At 41.4% G+C, this 22330-nt stretch overlaps 1 protein-coding gene across 5 annotated transcripts in view; it reads left to right on the top strand.

Moving 5' to 3' along the window:
- CHD1L (chromodomain helicase DNA binding protein 1 like) overlaps positions 1-20573 on the top strand; it is a 178439-nt gene extending 157866 nt beyond the window's left edge. For 4 of the 5 annotated variants that reach the window (XM_047868954.1, XM_047868950.1, XM_047868951.1 and 1 more), the window contains 8 exons: positions 2831-2979; positions 3946-4109; positions 4644-4852; positions 5903-6001; positions 16504-16574; positions 18172-18286; positions 19027-19135; positions 20227-20573. In XM_047868954.1, the coding sequence (XP_047724910.1) occupies positions 2831-2979; positions 3946-4109; positions 4644-4852; positions 5903-6001; positions 16504-16574; positions 18172-18286; positions 19027-19135; positions 20227-20302 (992 nt within the window). In that variant the 3' untranslated portion in view covers positions 20303-20573. Of the gene's footprint in view, positions 1-2830; positions 2980-3945; positions 4110-4643; positions 4853-5902; positions 6002-8123; positions 8449-16503; positions 16575-18171; positions 18287-19026; positions 19136-20226 lie in introns of those variants that run through there. The other variant, XR_007154431.1, reaches the window with a different exon arrangement.
- Positions 20574-22330: the final 1757 nt, after the last annotated feature.

Below are 22330 nucleotides of genomic sequence, written 5' to 3'. Positions count from 1 at the left end.
CTGCATGTACTTTCTAGTCCCTTCCTTTCAGTTTCTTGGTAGCCAGTGCTCTGACCTGAGTCTGAGACGTGTTCTTACTGTTTTTCTATTTAGGTTGTGGCACTGTGTTCAGGGGGCTGTGTCTGACACTGCCTGTCTTCTGCGTCACTCTCAAGTCTGGTGTGGGCTCGGGAACTGGCTCCATTGGCGTTTGAATGTTCATTTCTCTACTTATCTGCAGATTGAAGTTTGTAATATTCTCAGACTCCCTAGTTTTATAGAAGCCATGGATTAGTGGTGGTTTTATAGGGTATACGGAGAGATTGGGATTTAGGCAACTAGCTTCATTCTACGGGATACAGCTTTTTGACTTTTCTCATTTTGTCTTTTAAGTTTCTTAATACTAGTATCCCATTTTTATTCTTCAGATACTCTTTCTTGTTCTGTTTTACCTGTATCTTGTTCTCATTTCACAGATGTAATGTCCTCTCTTGAGATATTTATCATAGCTTTTGAAAAGTATTCTTTTTCTTTTTTTCCTCTCATTGCTGCCATTGCTGTTTTCAGAATTTGTTTTGGAACCTCTTGTTTTTGTCTTGAGTTTTCCTGAAATAGCTGGTGTCCTCTGGCTGTCTGAAAAACATGTGCCGGTGAAGGGCCGAAGCTGACAGGCAGCCCCAAGCCGAGCAGGTGTATCTCGATCCTTATTCCAGCATTACTGGTTGGTGACCTGGCTTCTGTATTTGAAGTCTTTTCATTGGGCAACTTAGTTTTTCCAGATGAATCCTTTAGTATCTTTCTTGGGTTGGAATAAACCTGTTTGCTCAAATTGAAGAGACCACGGGAGTCAAAGGTTAACGGTGCTCCTGTTACTTGGTACACAGAACTTTCTCAGATCCTGTACTGTCCAGCACTCTGTCCTTATACATCCTAACCTTCGGAGGATTGACAGGGTCTCTAGTCTCACTCATAATCACCCCTTGACTAGGCACCTGTGTTTGGCTTTCACGGTTTTTTTCTTAATCCTATCTGATTGCTTCAGCCACTTTCCGTTTTCCAAGAATTATTGAACTTTTCATTCACTGTTGTCTCCTGGCTTTTCAAAATCCCTTCAGTGCTATTTAGTGGTTTTAGGTGGGAGGCAAAATGGATGCATGTGACCTGATTTTGAAGTTCTGTTTGGATTACGTTAGTGAAGCTTGCACCCATTTCTGTGCTCATTCTAGATTAATTTGAGATTACTTTCCTCATGTTACTAGGACAAAATAAAATTTTGTTGTTTTCCAGGAAGAATTCTATTCTTTAGTCAGTCCAGCTGCCAGAAAAGATTTTCCACTTGTATTAAAATTTGGAATCTTCTCTTTGATCAGTGAGTACAGTTTCTGTGGTAGATGTGCCACTGACAGGACACAGATGAGGGCCTAGGCCTGTGGTCTCCAACCCCCTCTTGGCTGAAGAGTGAAGACAGGGAGCACGATTAAAAATAATGTAAATGAATATGAAAGACCAGTAGTTAAAGCAGCTCCATCAAAAATAAATAAAAAATAGGGTTGCTTTATCTGGAATGCTAGGGTTTTTTTTAAAAAACATATTTATAGGTTGAGAATTGCATGCAATATGAAGCTACATATGTTGATCATATTTGACACTTCTCAGCTCTTTATTTTTTTCCCACTTGTTGATAGAGCACCTCATTGAAAGCACCCTGCTGATTTAATTAGCAAATGCCAATTAGAATTACAGCTGGTTGGATTTGGGTACAAGTGTGAAGCAGTTGATCTCTTGAGAATGAAAATGTTTTGCTTTCATACTCTCTAGAGAAAACATACTTCTAGCTGATTTCATAATGCTGTGAAAATACATTCTTTGGTAATGTGTGCTATTAAATACGTTTCACTTTAGAATCATTATCTCATCTCTCTGTGGTTTGCTGGTCTTGGCTGGTCATGACCTCTCTTTATCACTGATTCATGATCTTGGCATATCACCCAACCTCTTTCAGCCTTTGTGTCCTCATCTGTAAAATGGTGCTGTTAGTGTCTGCTTTACTCTTTTAAATAGTTGAAGAATCAAATGTGATAATAGATGTGAAAGTGCTCTGACAGTACAAAATGCTATTCAAGATTACACTGTTGTCATTATTGTTATTACTGTAACCAGTATTTGCTGACTTGTTCACTCCATCCTTCCGCAGACACAGTAATGCACAGAAAAGAGCATGTTGGCTCTTGAGTCAAAATCCTGCCTTCATTTATTAACAGTGAGAACTGGAGTCCCATGATCCCTGTCTGAGCCTCATTTTTCCCTTTCTTCAGCAGGGTTAGTTATACCAAGATCGTGGGGAGGCTTCATAAAGATACTTTATGTGATATGAAAAGAATATTGTAAATCTAAGGGATTATTTTTGTGATTCTCCATTTTCTCATAATTTGCCACTTTTCTCCTCCTTTTCTGTAATATTAAAGGAACAAGTTGAGTATTAAATAGGTGTCCAATAAAAAAAGCATGTTTTCAGTTACCTTTTATTAAGTGATCTTAGTGAGATCTATGCTGAAGAATAGTGTGGAATGAGTGACAGGGGATCCAAGACTCAACAGGGTGGAGGTATCCAGCAGAGACTTGCAGACCAGCCAGAGATGAACCAGAAGGGCAACAGCCATATCCTCTCCTTTAAAGAGTAAATGTATGAGATCCCCACCCGTCAGTGTCCGTGGGATCCAAAATCACAAGCTAGTCTTAGCCCATTTAGAACACAGGTTGTTCTCTTGTTTGCCTTACTTATTGCTTTGAATGGAATTAATCCATTTTTCTTTAGTCTCTAACATTTCTGTTTTGTGTTTTATGTTCTTAGAAAACCATATGTACTTATTTGAAGGTAAAGATTATTCCAAGGAACCTAGTAAAGAAGACAGAAAATCTTTTGAGCAACTGGTGAACCTTCAGAAAACCCTTTTGGAGAAAACTACTCAAGAGGGCCGATTACTCCGAAATAAAGGCAGTGTAAGAACTGTTAATTTATGTAAAAGAATAAATTCTTCCAATTTCTAAGAGAACCAAAAATGATGCTGGGAGTGGTTTATTGAGAAATAAGTATATAAATATTTGTTGAAATGTAAGTATAATTAGGGTCCCCTAAGTGTCTGATTTCAGCTCAGGTCATGATCTTCGTGGTTCATGAGGTTGAGCCCCACATCGGGTTCTCTGCTGGCAGCACAGAGCCTGTTTTAGATCCTATATCCCCCGCTCTTGCTGCTCCTTCCCCCCCTCAAAAATAAACATTAAAAAAAAAAGTTGGCATAAATAACATCAACAGGAACAGTGTGTTTTACCATTTAATGCAGGCAAAAGCAGCCCTGTGCATCTAAGCCACCCCAGAAGGGATACACTGTATCACACCAAAATACCACACTCTACTCCTGATAATTTGACTCTGTCACTAAGAGAGGGTGGCAGTCAAGAATGATACATGTTATGTCCATGGTATTTGACACTTTGTACGTGCTCATTAAATGCTACCCATCATTAAGATAATCATACTGTTGAAAGACTCTGTTTAAGAAAGAATTCTATAATACATATGTAGGAGGATTTCCTTTAACAGTGGTTAAACCTAAAATGGCCTCCTGCAGGATATGCTTTGTATAAAAAAAAGTAACTTTTCTGAAGCACCTTATTCCTGTTGAAATTAATCAAAATGATGTACTGTTGTACTAGCTATGCCAGTGCTTTGGTTGAGTTTAGATCACAATATCCTGGTCACCAGGCCAAGTGAGATGTGTAATATGAACAGTAAATTGAAGTGTCTTGCCACGACCTCCCACTACACAAGGGCCACAGAGACGCAGCTTTATGAAATATTAGTAAGCGTGTTGCTTTCACACAGAATGAGTGTTAGGGATGAATGAAACTCAAGAAGGAATAGGCAGCCCCCAACCTTCCTGGTTATGGATCTTGTTCGTCCTACAGGTTCTCCTCCCAGGCCTTACAGAGGGGTCTGCCAAAAGGAAGCGGATTCTGAGCCCAGAGGAAGTGGAGGACAGAAGGAAGAAGAGACAAGAGGCAGCAGCCAAGAGAAAGAGACTAGTGGAAGAGAAGAAGAGGAAAAAGGAAGAAGCAGAACATGAAAAAAAGTACATGTATATTATTTGACTGTATTCTAATAAAGCTGAGGGTCACATTTGATAAAGGAATCACTGTTGTATAGAGTCCACAGTTGAATACTTTAAGCTTGCAGAAAACTTCTATAGAACTGGTAGTTTCTATGAGTAATAGAATATTTTTTTTAAACATCAAATGTTAACCCTAACAGTTAGTGTGCTTTTGTGAAAAGTCCTGAGTGCCGAAGGCAGAGAAGATTCATTTAGTTGAAGCAAGAAAAGATTTTATTGTAGCTGCCTGACAAAGAGTAGTTCCCTTGAACGGTACCTTATTCTTAAAAACAGGGACATGCGGTGGCTGCTCGTTACTGAAGCATAGTCAGGAGGCAGCGAGGTAATCAGTAAGACTTCTTGTTGACTTACAAATAGGCAGAAAACTGCCATCACGGTGAGTGTCTAATTGCATTTCCACTGGGCACTTACTGTTTGTGAATAGCAGGATGAATTGCGCTCTAAGGGAAATTGTGAGAGGCCAGGTTAATTTCCTTTTCTCTCTGCCTGTTGAAGGATGGCCTGGTGGGAGTCCAGCAATTACCAGTCCTTCTGCCTGCCTTCTGAGGACAGTGAACCGGAGGACCTAGAGGGCAGGGAAGATGAGGAGAGCTCTGCCCAGCTGGATTATGAGGATCCAGAGTCAACGGCCATCAAGTATGTTAGCGGTGATGTCACCCACCCGCAGGCTGGGGCGGAGGACGCGGTCATCGTTCACTGCGTCGGTAGGTAAATGTAGTACGGGCCCAGGATGGGTGCTTTAGTCTTTGTGGTGCTAAGAACTGGGGAGGAGGAGGCAGAAGCCTGACCTAGGAGTGATTGATGGGCATGGTGCAGTCGTGTGGTTAAGAAAGGTCAGATTTTCAAATCCAGAGACTTAAATTTGACTCTTGGTGGTGCTCTTATTTACCTGGTTGCATAGCCTAATCTCCCTGGGCCTCAGGTTCCTTATCTGTGTAATTGGATAATATCTTTCCTGTTCTTTGCACAAGGTTTTTAAGAGGGTAGAAGGAGGCAACATATACAGGACAACTCTAAGCGTGTCCCCTGCCCCCACCCCCATGACCTTGGCACATTTTACTCCTCTGCCTGGAAGGAACCCTCTTTCCACAGGTAGCCACAGCAAGCATTGGTCAAACGTCTGCATCTCAGAGGTCTCCTGAATGCCTCATATAAAACAGATCCCACTTCCAGGTCTCTATTGTTCTCTACTCCTTTTTCCTACCTTATTTTACTTTATTACATGTGTCACCACCACATATTACGTATTTGTTTATATGATTATCTCATTGCACTAGAAAATAAAATTCATGGGAGCAGTGATTTTTTTTTTTTTTTTTTTTTTTTTTTTTGGTCTTGTCCACTGCTGTAACCCTAGTGCCTGGAACAGTGTCTAACATGTAATACGTGCTAACAATGATTGAATGACTGTAAATGGAAAATAGTAACCAGCTATGGTAGCTGTAACTCAAAGAAGTCATTTAACCTTTCTCCTTCCTTACCTGTAAAATGGGAGTTGTATGCTGTTGTGTCCCCAGTGCTTCAGCTGTTTGTTATGTTACGTCTCCTCTCCATCTTTCCTATTAGGATGGCCAGGGATCTTCCATAAAACCTAATATATTTGAGAAGTCCCACCTCTGATATTCCTGGGAGACTAGGTAGTTGTCTCTTCCCTTTGAAAAATCATTCTTTTACAAATCTAGTGGGTGTACCTTTGTTTTTAAATTGTGGATTGGACTCTGCCTTCTATAAATGAAAATTTTTTCTTCTGATAGATGACTCTGGCCGCTGGGGCAGAGGTGGTTTATTCACGGCTTTGGAAACCCGATCCGCCGAGCCAAGAAAAATATACGAGCTGGCTGGGAAAATGAAAGGTAAGAAGCAAAACAGAGAGAAGGGGAAGGGATGGAATGAGAGTGGAGAGGACACTTAGGACAGGTATCACATGGGTTATGAAGCACTGGTTAAGGAGTTGGAAGAGCTGGTTGGAGTCTCATTAGCTAGTTTTTTTTTTTTATCATGCAAGCAGTTATGGGACTTTGAGGCGGTCCCTACTCTCCCTGTGCCTGTTTTCTCATTTATAATTTTGAATACTACTTATTCCACCAGCCTCATGGAAATGCAATGAGAATAGTGGGTGTGGAAGTATTCTGATACATCAGTCCCTGTGTGCATGTTATAGTATTGGCACAAAGAACATTTCATTGCTTACCTCCACTGTGGCCAACTCACCCCATGTTCATTAGGGAACATGCCCCAAAATGTCAGAGATCTGTGGGAGAGAAATCAGACACACCATTAAAATGCTAACAGGAGCTCGGGTTGGCTGTTGAAGAGGAGGAGGCTGTATTAGGAAGTTAGCATAGGCTGAGATCCAACATTCCCTAGAGACAGAAGGAAAGCTGCTGGTGGCCAGAGGAACTTGGGAGTGTCAGTATTCTCCCTTGGCATGGAGAAGGAGAAAGGGCATCTTCTTTTATGTGCAGAAATCACAAAGTAGTATGAGGAGTAAATTTATTATTGTAATTATTTCCTGGGGACTTGAGTGGCCAAGCGACCTTACCTTACCTTCAGATTCCTCAGAGATTGGCTTTTCCTAATTCTTCTGCCTGGTTCTCTAGGATGGAAAGGGATATAAGGACTTAGAGGGAACACTCTACTCAAACAGATCACTGGCAGAGGGTTTGATAGGTTAAAATAACTGAGCTCTAGATAGTGATTGGGCAGTTGGAAAAGCAGAGAATTCAGGAGAGGGCAGAGATAGAAATGAAGATTGAGGACTGCCTGTTTGGATTCTTGTTTGAAACTGTGAGGAAGGCAGGACGGGAAGATGAGAGGACAGGGAACAGAACGTGGAAAACACCTCCACTTAGGAACTGTAGCAACAAGGGGAGACAGAAGGAAGTGTCAACTAAGAGAACCGTGAGAATGGAATATTTTGAAGTGTAAGGGAGGAGAGGGTGTCAAGAAGTGGTCTGCATGGTCAGGCGCTGAAGTGAGGGTGAAAACTGGGGAAAGGCCATCGGATTTGCCCCAAGCGTAGTCGCAGACCTTGGCCTACTTTGAGGAGAGTCTGAAGGCTGAACCTTGGTTACACAGAGTTAAAGTGTAAGTGGTCAGTAAGGAAACAGGGTTGAGAGTGTGCATTCTTTTCTGAAGATGGACTAAAACAGGGTAGAGCAGGGTAAAGGAAAGTGTGAGCTAGAATTATCGGGCAGGGCTGTGTAGAGGTAGTGAAAGTTCTCTTGGGCCTGGAAAAATGGGTTGCATTTTAGTGGGTGGAGGGAAATGGAAAAGGATCCCTGTGTCTCATGCTGTGTGGTATTTCCACAATTCCTGTCATTCCCAGTACGGGGTGTTGAATGACCCAGACAGTTACACAGTGAATGTTTTTAGAGCATGGTGTGTAGGCCAGGCAGGCAAGAGTAGCGGGTTGAGGCTGAGGAATAGAGGAGAGTTTGATTTTAAAGAGAGCGATCTGGACCACAGCAGGGAGACTGGACGTGGCTTGTCCAGGAAGATGCCATTCTAAGCTGGACCTTATCCAGTGGGTAATGGTTAGTCATTTGGGAGTTTTGTAGAGAAGAATGGCATAACACAGCCAGTATTTTAGAACAACTTAAAAGATTCGGGTGTGCGTGAAGTGTATAAAGCCATAGAATTATTTTAGCGCATTTTTTTAGAGCATTAGTTTGCTTTGATTTGGATGAGGTAGGAAAATGTACAGATAGATATAGTAGAGTGCAGTGTTGGAATGGTTTAAAACAAACATAAGCCTTCTGAAGGAATTTCAAGTTCATAATGCTCTCCCCTTTCCATCCCCAGATGCCTCTGGGTTTGTATTCAGTTTCCGATGCCTGCAGGAGTACTTTGTAGGTAATACGTAAGGGACATTGACTTGGGAGATCATTTAGAAGTGAAGGGGATGACGTCAGCAACATTGACGGTATAAAACATTCCTCCTTTTTATTCCCCCCCCCACCGCCTTTTAATCAGTGAATTAGACATCCATACACAAACAAAAGCATGTGTTGGGTCTTTTGGGACCTAGCACCTTCCTTCGAAGGACCCGAGCGGAATCTTGCCCACCACCACCAACAGTAAGAGACAGACAAACCTCCATACAGGCTGTGGAGCCAGCACAACTGCCTAGATGCCTTTTGCCACTGTCAGGCAAAAATCAGATGAGTGCTGACCCGGGCAGGTACTCACGCATGAGACAGAACTTGCAGGAATCCAGCCTTCCTGCAGGAAGACTCCAGCACACCATTGGAGAAGGGAAGAAAAGAGAAAAAAACATGCGTTGATCACAGTGGAGGTGGTAAGAGAAATACTTCTGCTGCTGCTTCTCCCTCAAGGAAACCCTGAGTGGGCTGATTTATCTGGTGAAGGTGACCTGTCCTGTGGGGGGAACGGAGAGCGGGGAGAATGCTCCTGGCTGTCCCAGCCAAATGGAACACCGCTGGAGAAACCCATTTCTCTCCACCAGCACCCAGAGTACTAAGGTGGGAGCTCTGTGACTGGGAGGAAGCAGATCAGAACTTCAAACAGTGTCAGAGGGATTGGCTCAGGAGGAAGTTCACCCACAAATCTTGGAGTACCACACCCAAGGTTCTCCCTGCTGGGTCTGCAGCTTCCCCAAGACACTGAGTGCTAAACTCCACTTCCTCTCATTCTGCTGCTAGCTTTTTGTGCAAGCTCCCGAGTGTGTCTGTTAGAGTGAGCTCTGGTAGATCGGGAGCGCACTCAGAGCAGGCTCTGGTCGTTGGGCAAGGAAAAACCATAAACTCTAGCTATTGCTTTTCTAGAATGCTGTTTCCAATAGCCAGCCTGGTGAACTGTAACAACCAAAGGTAACACAAGGGCTTAAAAATTTGGCCCCAAGAGAGAGCAAGAAGAGTGGCAGGTATACCTCACAAACACAAGGAATATCTCAGATAGTAACAATACCACAGAACATAAAACTATCTGCTGAAAGCAGCGAACACAGAATTAAGGATGTATCTGCTACTTCAAATGCAAAAGCAGCAATGCATAACTCTGGGGGATGTAAAAAGTCTGGGAAATACAGCATCACAGCAAGAAAATGACAGTTCTCCAGCAAGTGAGCTCAAAGGCACAGAATATTGCAATCTAACTAACAGAATTTAGAATAGCAGTTATGAATAAACTCAGTTACAAGAAAACTCAAAGGCAATTCATTAAAGTCAGGAGCAAAACATACGAACAAAATGAATTCTGTTACAAAGAGATTGAGAATGTAAAAGAGAACCAGACAAATTCTGGAGCTGAAGAATTTGATGAATGAGGTATAGAATAACAATAGAGAGCAGCTGTGGAGGGCTGACCAGATAGAAGAAAGAATAAGTGACTTAGAGGATAGCAATTTAGAAATAACACAGAAGAGGTTAAAAAAAAAAAAAAAAGTGAAAAAAGTACATGAGCTATGGGATTGGATCAAAAAGACAACTATCAGAGGAAGGCAAATATCAGGGTAAGTGGGCTTCCAGAAAGAGAAGACAGGGAGAAGGGGGCAGAGAGTTTGTTTGTTTGTTTGTTTATTTATTTATTTTTATTTTATTTTTTTCAATATATGAAGTTTATTGTCAAATTGGTTTCCATAGAGAGTTTATTTTTTAAAAATGATACCTCAGGCACCTGGGTGGCTCCACTGGTTGAGTGTCCGACTCTTGATTTTGGCTCAGGTCATGATCCTGGGGTTGTGGGATTGAGCCCTGCATCGGGCTCTGTGCTGGGCATGGAGCCTGCTTAAGATTTTCTCGCTCCTTCTGCCCCTCTCCCCCACTTGCTCTCTCTCTCAAATAAAATCAGTCAGTCAAACCTGAGAACTTTCCAAACCTGGGGAAAGACTTGGACATAGAAGTCCACTAAGCTAATAGATCACCCCATTATCTCAATGCAGAAAGACCTTCCCCAAGACACATTATAATGAAACTGAAAAATCCATGATAAAGGATCTAAAAGAAGCTGGGGGAGAAAGAAGGTATATAGCCTACAAAGGACCCTCATTAGGCTGTCAGCAGATTTCTCAGCAGAAACTACAGGCCAGGAGAGAGTGGACTGACATGTTCAGTGTGGAAAGATAAAGACTGCCAACCAAGGAAATTGTATTTGGCCACATTATCTTGCAGATAAGATAGCCCAGACAAAAGCTAAGGGGAGTTTACCACCACCAGCCTTGCCTTGCAAGATGCTGAAAGGAGTTCTTCAAGCAGAAATGAAAAGATAGTGATCTGTAACATGAAAACATATGGAAGTGCACAATATACTAGAAGAGGTGAAAAATAGAGTTAGATCACTAATCTATATTAGGATGGTGCTTTAACCACTCAATTCTAGTATAAAGGTTAAAGGAAAAGAGTAGTAAAAATAAGTATAGCTGCTATAAATTGTTAACAGATATACCACATAAAAAGAGGTAAATTGCGACATCAGTAATAGAACAAGAAGGAGTAGAAGGGAGAGCCTCAATAGGTGATTGAGCACAAGTTACTGTCAGCTTAAGATGGATTGTTTTATCTGTAAGATGTTTTATGGTAACAACATTGCAAAAGCATAGAACGGATCCACAAGAGACAAAGAAAGGGGAAGTAGCATACCACCACAGAAAATAACCAGTTTACAAAGGTAGGCAGAAACAGGGGAAAAGAAACAATGGAAATACCTAGCAACTAGAAAGCAGTTAGTAACATGGCATTAGTAAGTACTTAACATAAGTTAGTTACTCTAAATGTAAGTGGATTGAATTCACCAAGCAAAAGGCACAGAGTGGCTGGATGGAAGAGACAAATAAAAAACAGGGTACAGGTGTTTTTTGCCTACAAAAGACCAACTTGAACCTTAAAAACACACATAGACTCAAAGTGAGGGGATGGAAAGATACTCCATGCAAGTGGGAACCAAAGACAATGTGGGTAGTTGTTACTTACATCAGACGAAGTAGACTTTAAACCAAAATGGTAATAAGAGATAAGCAAGGACATTGTATAATGATAAAGGGCTCAATCTATCAAGAAGATATAACAGTATATGCACCCAACATCAGAGCACCTAAATATATTAAGCAAATATTAATAGATATGAAAGAAGAAATCGACAACAATGCAATAATAGTAGGGGATTTTAATATATCACTTTCAGCAATGCACAGGTTATCCAGACAGAAAAGCAACAAGGAAATGATAGACTTGGACCAAATATTACATCAAATTGGCCTAATAGACATCTATAGAAAATTTCATCGAACAGCAGCACAATACACATTTTTCTCAAGTACACATGGAACTTTTTTTTTTTAATTTTTTTTTTCAACGTTTATTTATTTTTGGGACAGAGAGAGACAGAGCACGAACGGGGGAGGGGCAGAGAGAGAGGGAGACACAGAATCGGAAGCAGGCTCCAGGCTCTGAGCCATCAGCCCAGAGCCTGACGCGGGGCTCGAACTCCCGGACCGCGAGATCGTGACCTGGCTGAAGTCGGACGCTTAACCAACTGCGCCACCCAGGCGCCCCCACATGGAACATTTTTAAAAATAGATCATATGATAGAACACAAAACGAGTCATAGCAAAAGAAGACTGAATTTATACCAAGTGTCTTTCCAACCACAATGGTATGAAACTAGAACTCTTTCATTGAGGCAAGCTAGAAAATCTCCAGAGATGTGGAAACTGAATAGCACATAGCATACTCTTGAACAACCAATGGGTCAAAGAAGAAATCAAAAGGCAGACCAAAGAATATCTCAAAATAAATGGAAACAACATACCAAAAATGGATGCTGCAAAAGCAGTTCTGAGAGAAGTCTGTGGCAATAAATGCATATATTAAAAAATGAGATTTCAAATACCTCAAGAGACTAGAAAAAGAGCAAATTAAGCCTAAAGTTAGCAGAAAGAAGGAAATAATATCATATCTGAAATAAAATTAGAGACTAGAAAATCTATAGAAAAGATTAGTAACCCTTAAGAGCTGATTTTTTGAAAAATAAAATTGATAAACCTTTAGCAAGACTAAGAAAAGAGAGAAGACTGAAAGTCAGAAATGAGAAAATAACAACTGACACTGCAAAAAAACATTAAGATCATAAGTGACTACTATGAATGATTTTACACCAACAAATTAGATAATCCAGAAGAAGTGGATAAATTCATAGTCCCTACAACCTACTAAAACTGAACCAGGAAGAGATACAAAGACTGAACAGACTAATAATGAGTGAGGAGATTGACTCAGGTTTTAAAAACCTCCCAGGCTCAGATGACTTCATGGACAAATTCTGTCAAATATTTTAAGGAGAATTAATGCCAATCCTTCTCAAACTCTTCCAGAAAAATTGAAGAGGAGGGAACACTTCAAACACCTTCTGTGGGCCCAGTATTACCTTGACACCAAAGCCAGATAAGGACACTACAAGAAAACTGTAGGCCAATATCCCTTATGAATATTGATGCAAAAATTCTCAAAAAAATATTAGCAAACCAAACTTAAGAACTCATTAAAAGGATTACACACCATGACCAAGTGGGATTTCTTCCTGGGATGCAGGGACGGTTCATCATAGGCAAATCAACAAATATGACACACCACATTAATAGAATGAAAGACAAAAATCATTGAACCTCTCAATAGATGAAGTAAAAGCATTTGGCAAAATACAACATCCTTTCATGATAAAAACCCTCAATAGAATAAGTACAGGACATAATAAAAGCCATATAATGCTACCTACAGTTAACTGTATTCAACTGAGAAAAATTAGAAGCTTTTCTTTTAAAATCAGGAGCAAGACAGGTGTGCGTGTTTCTCCTCCCTCTGATCCAACATAATACTGGCAGTTCTAGCTAGAGCGAATCAGGCAAGGCAAATTAATAGACATCCAAATCAGAAAGGAAGAAGTAAAATTGTCATTTGCAGATGGTGTGGTCTTATATATTGAAAACCCCAAATTCTCAATATAATAGATTTAATCAGTTGGAAAAAAGAACTGTTGGATGTAATCCATGAATTCAGTAAAGTTGCAGGGTCTAAAAGCACACAGAAATCAGTTACTTCTTTATGTATTAGCAATGAAACATGAAAAAGAAATTAAAAAATTGTCCCATTCACCGTAACATCAAACATAGTAAAAGACCTAGGAATAAATTTAACCAAGGAAGTAAAAGATCTAGCCAATGAAAAATACAAGACTTTGTTTAAAGAAATTGAAGAAGACACAAACAATTGGAAAGCTATTCCACATTCACTGATCAGAAGAGTTAATATCATTAAAATGTCATGCTACCCAAAGCCATCTCTAGATTTAATACAGTCCCTACCAAAATTCCAATGGCATTTTATACAGAAATAGAAATAGAAATAAATCCTGAAATTTGAGTGAAACCACAAAAGAGCTTGAATAGCCAAAGCAATCAGAAGAACAAAGCAGCAGGCATTATACCTCCTGATTTCAAACTGTACTACAAAGTGATACTAATTAAAACAGTATGGTAGAGGGACGCCTGGGTGGCGCAGTCGGTTAAGCATCCGACTTCAGCCAGGTCACGATCTCGCGGTCTGTGAGTTCGAGCCCCGCGTCGGGCTCTGGGCTGATGGCTCAGAACCTGGAGCCTGTTTCTGATTCTGTGTCTCCCTCTCTCTCTGCCCTTCCCCCGTTCATGCTCTGTCCCTCTCTGTCCCAAAAATAAATAAACGTTGAAAAAAAAAAAAAATAAAATAAAACAGTATGGTAGCAACATAAAAATAGATACCTAGACCAATGGAACAGAATACAGAGCCCAGAAATAAACCTCTACATATATGGCCAACTAATATTTAATAAGGGAGTCAAGAATATCCAGTAAGGAAAATGTAGTCTCTTCAGCAAATGATGTTGGGAAAACTAGACAACCAGATGCAGGAAAGTAAAATTGGACCCTACCTTACTCAAAAAAATTACCTTAAAATGGCTCAAAGACAAGCATAAAACCTGATACCATAAAACTCCCGGAAGAAAACCTAGGAAAGAAGCTCCTTGAGATTGGAGAGGACACCAAAAGAACAAACAACAAAGGAAAAACCAACAGGTGAGATTACATCAAACTTAAAAGCTTCTGCACTTTCGAAGAGCCAACAGAATGGAAGGGCAACTTACAGAATGGGAGAGAATATTTGAAAATCATATATTGGATAAGGGGTTACTATTCAACATTTATAAAGAACTCAGACAACTCAACAGAAAAAATGATCAATCTGATTAAAAAGTGAACAGAGGAACTAAATAGATATTTTTCCAAAGAAGATGTACACATGGCCAACTGGGAATGGAAAAGATGCTCAACATGAGTAATCATCAGGGAAATGCAGATCAAAACTACAATGAGATATCACCTCACACTTGTTAGAATGACTGTCATCGAGAGACAGATAATGAGTATTGAGGATGTAGACAAAAGGGAACCCTCATGCACAATTGGTGGGAATGCAAACTGGTGCAGCCACTATGGAAAACAGTATAGAGGTTCCTCAAAAAATTACAATTAGAGCTATCATATGATCCAGCAATACCACTTTTGGGTATATAGTCAAAGGAAATGAAAACATATAACCCCATGTTTAATTTCAGCATTATTCAAAATAACCAAGATACAGAAACAGCTTAAGTGTCTATTTCCCTTATAGGTGGAATCTAAAACAAACTTATAAAAAAAAAAAACTAGAGTGAAATGGTGGTTTACCAGGGGTTGGTGGAAACGGGAGAGATAATGTTTAAGGATATATACTTGCATTTAGTAGATAAATAAGTCCTGGAGATCTAATACACAGTACAGGGACTACAGACAGACAGACAACAAAAAAACTCTATTACAAACTTTAAGATTGCTAAGAGAGTAGGTCTTAATTGTTCCCACCACTAGATGGAATGACGATTATGTGATGTGATTGAGGTGTTAACTAATGCAGCAGTGGCAATCGTATTGCAGTATAAATGTGTAAAATCAGTATGTTGTACACCTTAAGCTTACATGATGTTCTGCCAGTTACATCTCCATAGAAAAAGTAGCAAGTAAGTGTTGGTGAGGATGTGGAGAAGTTAGAACACTTGTGCGCTGTTAGTGGGAATGTAAAATGATGCAGCCATTATGGAAAACAGTATGGTGTTTCTTGAAAAAATTAAGAATAAAATTACCATCGGGCACCTGGGTGGCTCAATCGGTTAAGCATCCAACTTCGGCTCAGGTCATGATCTCATGGGTCGTGAGTTCGAGCCCCGCGTCAGGCTCTTTGCTGACAGTTCAAAGCCTAGAGCTTGCTTCAGATTCTGTGTGTCTCTCTCTTTCTCTCTCTGCCCCTTCCTGCTCGCAGTCTCTGTCTCTCTTAAAAATAAACATTAAAAAAATTTTTTTTAAAAGAATAAAATTACCATAAAGTCTAGCAACGCCTCTTATAAAGAACTCAGGCAATAACTCAAACAGGTATCTGTATGCCCATGTTTATATCAGCATTATTCACTGTGACCTAGAGGTAGAAGTAACCCAAGTGTCTGATGGATGAATGGGTAAACAGTGTGGTATATACATACAGTGGGGTATTATTTAGCCTTGGAAACCAGGAAATTCTGACACATGCTTTACAGCATGGATGAATCCTGGGGACGTTATGCTAAATGAAGTAAGCCAGTCACAAAAGAAGGAGTATATGGGTACCTGGCTGGCTCAAGTTGGTTGAGTGTTTGACTTTGGCTCATGATCTCCTGGTTCGTGAGTTTGAGCCCCGCATCTGGCTCTGTGCTGACAGCTCAGAGCCTGGAGCCTTCTTTGGATTCTGTGTCTCCCTCTGTCTCTGCCTCTTCCTCACTCGTGCTCTCTCAGTCTCCCAAAAATAAACATTAAAAAAACAAAAACCCAAAAGAATGAGTACTGCTTAGATGCTGTAACTATAGTAGTCAGATTGACAAAGTAAGAGTGATGATTGTAGGGGAAAGGGAGAAATGAGGTTTCATGAGTATAGTGTCAGTTTTGCAAGGTGAAGAGAGCTGTGGAGATTGACGGCATAGCAGTACTGAGCTGCTTGCTTAAAAATGGTTAAGATGGTAAATTTTACATGAGGTATATTTTACCATAATTAAACATTAAAAAATTAAAATTTTTTGAGCAAAAAGGAAAAAATTCAGGAGTGCATCATGTGAGTACCTGGCTGAGGCAGTCACTGAGTGCCACTCTGAGTCACACTCTCAGGAGTGTGAGAAAAGGTGAGATTGAAGCCTGATTGGCTGTGGGAAAGGAAGGAACCAGGGGCATTCACAAGAGCCTCTCTTCAGAGGTCTCAGTCTGGAGTGAACCTCATATTCTGTCTGTTGCTCTTTTATTTTACCTCAGACTTGAATTTGGGAGGTGTCCTTTTATTTCCTATTGATGATAAAGAGTCAAGAAACAAAGGGCAAGATTTGGTAAGTAAAAAAACCACTTCTTTTATGAGAACTAAATTTTGGCTCACATCACCTCCTCTTGAAACCTCTCCTGTCCGCTGGCCTGTCCGTGTATTAGTTTGTGAGGGCTGCCATGACAAAATCCCACCAATAGGTGGCTTAGAAAACATAAATTAATTTCTTTACAATTCTGGAGGCTACCAGCAGGGCTGATTTCCTCTGAGGCCTTCTCCTTGGCTTAGGGACGGCTGCCTCTCTCTGTGTCCTCACATGGTCTTTCTTCTCTGCACGTGCATCCCTGGTGTCTCAGCATGTGTCCAGATTTCCTGTGAGCACAGCAGTGAGGCTGCATTAGGTACCACCCTAAAGGCCTCAGTTTAACTTACTTGCTTCTTTAGAGGCCCTGTCTCCATATACAATCACATTCTAAAGTACTGAGGGTTGGGGCTTCAACAAAGGAATTCGAGAGGGCACAGTTTAGCCCATAACAAGCAGGTTGGGCCTCTGGCTCCACCGCACCCACTCCGTCCCCCCTTGCTTCTGTCCATCACAGCCCCTGGAACACTGTTCTCTAACTTGCTTGTTTCCTGCACTGACCTCAGGTGGGCTCCTTCCAAGGGTGTCGACCCAGTTTCTTTTTATCCTCAATACACGCAGTACCAGCTCATAGGAAGTTCTCAGGAAACTCTTACTGAATAAGAAAACCTGACAGAACTCTGAGCATTTCATTGTTTATTGTGTGAAAAGTTGTGTAAAACACCGTGTTTAGTAGCCAGCTATGAGCAGAGGAGAGGAGCTGAGGCAGATTTCCTCTGCCTGCGTTAAAATTCTCCTTTTGCATCTTAAGTGTCTCTCCTACTTGCCAGTGCTTTAGAATTCCTGTAAGAGATTTCATTTCCTGCACTTAACCTAGCTTTCTCAAGGGCCTGAATTCATATTCAAATTTAGAGCCAAATCTTACTGACTTAGAAAAGAAATTTAGAAACTGAGCTGAAAGAGAGGTGTATTTGCTTGAGGTTGGTTGCCCCTGTGGCTGACAACAGTCATTCGTTCAGTCATTTCTAAAATGCTAAAGAATGTGAACAACACCGTGGTTGTGCATAAATGCTCAGAATCCAGTGACTCAAGAAAACTGTTTACAACTGGTTATGATGTGACTATAGTGATGTCAGTCCCAGATATGCTCCCTTGGCCCTGTCTCCAGTCCTGTCCCGTCCTCCCCGCCCCCCCCCCCCCCCCTTAGGTTAGGACACGGTGGGAGTTACTTGAACAGAGATGGAAGACACAGGAACCTGTAAAGTCCTTTCTGCTCCTGAGACTCTGAAAAATTCTCTTTGCCACTGAGAAAACTTAGGAAAGACAGCATGTTTTGGACCCTGGTTTTAACATACCTTTTAAAAGAAGAGGTGCTTGTGTATTAAGTTACCACAAAATAAAACAATTATGATGGAAGAGTAAGTCATGAATTTGGTAGGACAGGGTTGTTCAGCAGAGCATCCAGAACAGATGGAGACAAAGCCTGTCAGGGGAATGCTTGTGCCCCCTCCACAGCAGGGCACTTAGTTGACAGTGCAGCCGTCTCGTGTCATGTCAACCATGTGATGGCTGTTCCTCCTAGTTGGCCTTGATTGTGGCTCAGCACCGTGATCGCTCCAATGTCCTGTCTGGCATTAAGATGGCAGCCCTGGAAGAGGGCCTGAAGAAGATCTATTTAGCAGCAAAAAAAAAGAAAGGTAAGCTTTTCATCTGTGTTCAGGAGTAGGTGAATTTCTGTTTCCAGGCATGTGATAGGATTTTTTAAAAGGAGGTGAGAAATGTCAAGACCTCATTCACTATACATGGTAAAGGTGAAGCCCCCCCATAGGAGACCATGCAAGTAACCACCACATCATCTTGTATTTGAATAGCCCCCCTTCCTTTCCCAGATCACGTTTGTATCCGTTAGCTTTGTGGACCATCTGCCTCCGCTGGGTATTTGTATCACGATTTTGCTGATGAGGAAGCTGAGGACCAAAGATGTAGTGATCTGGTCAGATAGGATGTTGTTTATCCTAGCTTTTGGAGAGCTACACACAGTCCACATTAGCAGACCATTCTCTTCCAAAAGTCTGAGTCAAGTTTTGTTTCCAAACCCAGTCTGTCTCAGAGTTTGTTGAAATGATTGACTCTTAAAGAATCTGTTTATCTCCAACATTGATCATGATTCTATTTCCATCGTACCTACTTATTTTCAGGGCCTGTAGGTCTTTGTGTTCGATAGAATTATTTAATTTTTCCCATTACAGTCCCTCCCCAGAATATCTTTGACATTGTACTTGTAGGCTTTGTGTGGGATACCCCCTGATTACACATGTTTTGTCCATTGGAAACCACCAAGTGACTCTGCGAGTAGTTTTCTCTTAATGTGTATTTTATACTGATTCAAATTTTGACGAATGAAGACATCATAATCTATGTTCTTTCTTTTTAACAGCAAGTGTTCATCTTCCACGCATTGGACATGCCACAAAAGATTTTAACTGGTATGGTACCGAGCGACTTATTCGGAAACACTTGGCTGCAAAAGGCATCCCAACTTACATGTATCCTTTTGCCATCTTAGTAGTGTGTTCCCTCAGCTGAGAGGAAAAAGTCTCGCATTTTCTGTTATCGCTATTTAATCTAAGGCCAAGCCTTCTGTTGCTACATTATTACTCTGCGCCTCACCAATGAGACAAGAATAAAGTACTTTGTAACTTGGGTATGGACGCTTGTATTCAAGCGTTTCTGGGTGCTGGCCACTAGATTGAAAGGTTTATGAAGGGGGGAATTTATTGAATAATTGCCATTTGATAACAGTGAATCTTTTCACATCAATTCTCTAGTTCATCAATTCTTTAGGCCTATAGACCAAGGCCTAATTTTAAGAAGTTAACTCTGATCACTAAAACGAACAATTAACCAAGCAAACAAATGCGTGAACTATTTTAGTTTTGAACCTATTCATTGTATTCTTAGGGCACAGTGTGGAATTCTTTTTGACCATTAGACTAGTATTTTCTTCTCATGATCTCCCTGCTGTATCAGTTAGCATTGTTTGAGTCCAAAAATCACTAGAAGCTGGATTGACCCCCAAGTGCTATCATCATACAGAAACTCCATCTTTTTACTTACTTACTGGAATTAATTCACTTCAGTGAATTTTTCAAGACACTTATTAAATCACTATAAAAACTTAGCAGAAAAGATCTGTTTTATATGCTTGTGTAACTCAAGCAGTATCAAGAGTTTTAATAACCAGATCACAATAGCAGTAGTAAGAACTAACAGTTTTGCAGGAATTTATGATATGGTGAGAGGAAATTAAGGAATGCTACTTCTGGAGTGATTATTTCAATAATTATTAAACTAGAGGGGCACCTGGGTGGCTCAGTCAGTTGAGTGTCCAACTTCGGCTCAGGTCATGATCTTGCGGTCAGTGAGTTCGAGCCCCGCATCGGGCTCTGTGCTGACAGATCGGAGCCTGGAGCCTGCTTTTGGATTCTGTGTCTCCCTCTCTCTCTGACCCTCCCCCGTTTATGCTCTTTCTCTGTCTCAAAAATAAATAAGCTTAAAAAAAAATTAGAGAATTCGTAGTTTTAGTAAAATTGATTTTAAAGTGATAAAATACATCTTCCTTGACTATCCTTATCAGATATTACTTTCCTAGAAGCAAAGCTGCAGTTTTTCATTCACAGTCCTCTTCTTCCTCAGGACAGCCAGTGCCTTAACAGTTGGCCAGCGTCAGGTCCAGCTATTTAGCAAGCAGTTGAGATCTTTGCCTAGAGCTACTGATTTAGAGCATTTCAAAAAAGGAGTCCAGACCTGGTGGGTCTCTGAGATACTGTGTGTTCTGATACCTTGTTTTGTTCTCCAGGATGTTACTCTGATTTGGTACCTGTAATACAGGGAGGCACAGCTTAATCTGGAAAGTTCCCTGGCAGTTTGCCAGGGCTCCAGTGTGCATAGCTGTTTGCATAATAATAAATTTTCTATCTCTAATTATTCATTGCTCTCATTGTTTCATTGCTTTCTTTCTCCTCAGTCTAGTTTTCTTCCCTCCGACAGACTGATTTCTTTACAGAGGGCTAGGCTATGTGAATGAAGGAGAAATGACAAGCAATAGAACAGATTGGTCTGGGAGAAGGAAGTACCTTCAGCCAGTTCATGTTTTCGGAAGACAGGACTCAAAGGGCAGACATTTGAGAAGTGAGATTCCCGGTGCAGATGAGTGGAGTCCCCCTGCCCTTCTTTTCCACAGCTCAGTATCAAGATCGGGAGACAAAACATTGGCCTTGGAGGCCTGTCACTTGTGACTTGAGAGAAACCAGAGGATCACCGTTCCCTTTCCCACCAAATTGAGCTCAGCGAAATCAGGGAATTGTGGAAATGCACAAAGCACAGAATGAGTAGTGGTAATGGGGAGGGCAGGGCGCTGAGAACCACAAGAGAGGGAGTCTTGCGGGGAGACACTATATAAACTGTGGCTTTTTATGCTTTTGTATGTGAAATCTTGGTCTTGGCTATCTTCAACAAGCCTGACTTCTGCTTTTAGGACCTCAATATCCTGAGGCCTGCAGAGACCTCTCCTGAAGCTTTAGCCCTAGGCCACTGATTCGGGGAACCCTGGCTAGTGGGGCATTCAGAGTCAGGACCATGACCTTCTAAGGAAGGTGGCGTCTTTAGCACCTGGGTTGTGCGGTTCTGTTGGACTGCCTCCCTGACACCTTCACCCTTCAACAATTCAACATCTGTGTTGAAGACCTATTAGACCCTAAATTCATGAGTCCTTCATTTTTTTTCTCCTAAAACTTCTTTCATTTTTACTGCCTCTTAACTCCCACTCTTCCTGCTAGGCCTTGACACATAGGTTATTATAATAACTTGAACCTCTTGACTGGGATCTTAAGTCTCTCCTATAATAGACATAGAGTTGGAACTCTTTAAAAAGGGAAAATAGTGAAACCTAAGCTAATGCACAGGTAAGTTGTCATGCCTTCAGAAGCAGCCTAGGTGCAAATCGGTGGGTATTAGCAAATGCAAAGAAAACTTGATTTGCGGAAGCTGTATGCTGTCCTGGTCATTTCTCATGGCAGAGCGCACCGGGCCAGGTGTGAATGTTTCTGAACGTCTGAGAGAAGCATTAGAGCAGGGAACTCCCCGTCAAAGAGAACACAGCTGACCTTTCAGGGACACAGTTCTGGGGGGGAGAGGTGCTTCATTTGCACCCTGCACTGTGTCCCCCAAGCTCCAGTCATATGAGCTTTTTTCTTTGGTTGCAGGCCCTGGACCGTGAACCTCTGTCTCATGAGAAGTTAGGCAAAACAACACTTAAGATTAGAAAACCCACATACTACATTCTCCTGTAAATAGGGGGTCACCTGTTCGTGGTCACCCCCTGCTTTGTCCACCTCAGCAATTCAGAGTCCTCACCGCTGCCCTATATCTCCATACGGCCTTCCTACCTTTTCTGTCATTGGGGCAGAGAAAAGCTACCTACTCTGTTCATCCCAAGGATTTTGTTCTCTTTCTTCCATAGCTTATGTGGTGTCTCTCCCGAGCAGATGGGAGTCCCCAAATGTGGGGTGACCATCTGGCAGAACCTGATGGCACGGGCAGTGAATTCACCAGAGGCAGAACAAAGGAGATGGAAATTCATTGAATACACCACAAGGGGGTGGCAGGCAGGAGAACAAAGGAGAGGCTGTCTCCAGGAAGGCAGTGGGTGGGCTGTTTTTAAAGAGGGAAGGTGAGGAGGT

Source organism: Prionailurus viverrinus, chromosome C1 (assembly GCF_022837055.1).
Source record: "Prionailurus viverrinus isolate Anna chromosome C1, UM_Priviv_1.0, whole genome shotgun sequence".
NCBI classification, from domain to species: domain Eukaryota; kingdom Metazoa; phylum Chordata; class Mammalia; order Carnivora; family Felidae; genus Prionailurus; species Prionailurus viverrinus.
The sequence above is the reverse complement of the archived record's forward strand: the minus strand, read 5'-3'. Positions and strand labels throughout refer to the sequence as shown.